Source organism: Colobus angolensis, unplaced genomic scaffold, assembly GCF_000951035.1.
Source record: "Colobus angolensis palliatus isolate OR3802 unplaced genomic scaffold, Cang.pa_1.0 Scaffold40, whole genome shotgun sequence".
Taxonomy (NCBI): domain Eukaryota; kingdom Metazoa; phylum Chordata; class Mammalia; order Primates; family Cercopithecidae; genus Colobus; species Colobus angolensis.
The window spans coordinates 3,653,832-3,655,705 of record NW_012117377.1 but is presented as its reverse complement, the minus strand read 5'-3'; the positions used below and the strand labels follow the sequence as shown (position 1 = coordinate 3,655,705).

The 1,874-nt window shown below is 40.2% G+C and overlaps 1 protein-coding gene across 1 annotated transcript in view; it reads right to left on the bottom strand.

The window, feature by feature from the left end:
* WDR64 (WD repeat domain 64) overlaps nt 1-1,874 on the bottom strand; it is a 170,317-nt gene that overhangs the window by 13,002 nt on the left and 155,441 nt on the right. The window contains exon 23 of the mRNA XM_011955769.1: nt 1,490-1,675. Coding sequence (XP_011811159.1) covers nt 1,490-1,675 — 186 coding nt within the window. The remainder of the gene's footprint in view (nt 1-1,489; nt 1,676-1,874) is intronic.

Below are 1,874 nucleotides of genomic sequence, written 5' to 3'. Positions count from 1 at the left end.
CACACTGTCTTTATCCAGTCTACCACTGATGCACACCTAGGTTGATTCCATGTCTTTGCTATTGTGAATAGTGCTGCAATGAACATACACATGCATGTATCTTTATGGTAGAATGATTTATATTCCTTTGGGTTTATACCAAATAAAGAGATTGCTGGGTTGAATGATATTTCTGTTTAACATTTTCAAAAGACAAGAAATACTATGTCCTGAGATGAAGTCATTCTACAGAACAAGGCCCATTTTGCTACAGATAAGCCAATATTATTTAGCAACAACAACATAACATGAGCACACATCCTATGCTAAAGCTGTCCCGTATATACCATGCCCTTTCATGCTTCTGTATCTACCATTCACATCTGCTCCCTCTGCTCGTGATATTCTCCGTTAGTCATTCTTTATTAGTTCCACAAATGTCTTTTGAGTGCCTGCTGTGTGGTGAGCACTGAGCTATGAACTGTTTTATACAGAGATGTATAAAACAAGGTCCTAGTCTTCCAGGGACTCACAGTATAGGGAAGAAGACACATATGGACAAATTAGAATCCTGTCTTAAGTGCTAGGATATATGAACATTCAAGGCTAAGCAATTGCCCAAAGTAAAACTGAGCAACTCTGTTTGGTAAACTTGGCTGCATCTTGAAGCTTGGCCTACTACACCACCTCTTCCATCTTAGCCAGCCTTTTCTCCAGTGCTCCTTACTGGCCAGCCAAAGTAGTCCTTGAACACTCTGAAGGGATCACTTGGAACCCTTCTTGATTGTTTTCAAATTGTTCCTGCTTTGATCCAAATCCTGTGTGGCTTCTGATTTTTAGCTTCAATTCCTATTTAGAACCCTTCTACCATCTTTTGAATTAGGTCATGACATTGGGTCTTTCCAGCCTTGAGTGCACTTGGGACTTCCCTAAAGGACTTTAGCTTTGACATCCCTCTCTGATTCTTTCCATTTGGACTCATCTTCCTTGGCTCCCTTAGTGCTGGTCTGTGAGGTGTAACCAGTCCAGGCAGGTCCGGTCCCCTGAGGGCTAGACATTTTGACATTCACCATCTAGGGCTAAGCTCCGCTGATACTGAAAACTTAGAGTCCTGAACGCTTCCACTGTGACAAAGGCCTAACCACATCTAAAACCAGGATTGAAGATTGCAAAAGCGGAAAATAGCTTCTCTCTCACATTCTGTACTCTATCCTTCCTCCCCTATGCCTTTAAGCATGGTCAGATTACCCCTACTAAGTTATTGTACCTTTGGTCTTCTTTGGTTAAATCCTATCTGCCCTTCTGTTACTATCTTAAGAATCAGATGTTCCCAGAAGTACTACGAATTATAGCTTTGTTTACAAATAATACGTCTCCCTTCCACTGGATTACAAAATTATTGAAAAGCTCTGGGCCTCTTGCCTTGAATCCACCATCTCAAGGACAGTGCCACAGCATCTCAACAGTTTGATTCTTGTACGCTTATCTAAAGAAGAGCTAATGGTCTTACTTTTCCCGGTCAAATATCAGAGGATATTCATATTTTTGCTTCTCTGTGAACTTGCTTTCTTCTTTTATTTCAATGGGATATTCAGTAACATCACAAGGCAAAATGAAATCACTTGTCTGTGATAATTCAAAGAGCCTTCGCTGTCCAAAATAGCCACAATAATGTCCGTTGAGGGCATGCCAGAGCCTGAGGGAAGGAAAAGGAAGGGAGGAAAAAGTAACTGGAAAATTTGGTCAAAGTTACTCTGTTCATTAGATCATTTATGTAAATTTGCGCTGGTCCATCAAGGATTTCTTACTTGAGTTCAACACCCTGTCTATTAAATACTGTGGAGCTAATCAAAATGTAAACTTTTTTTTTTTTTTTTTTGAGATGGAGTTTTGCT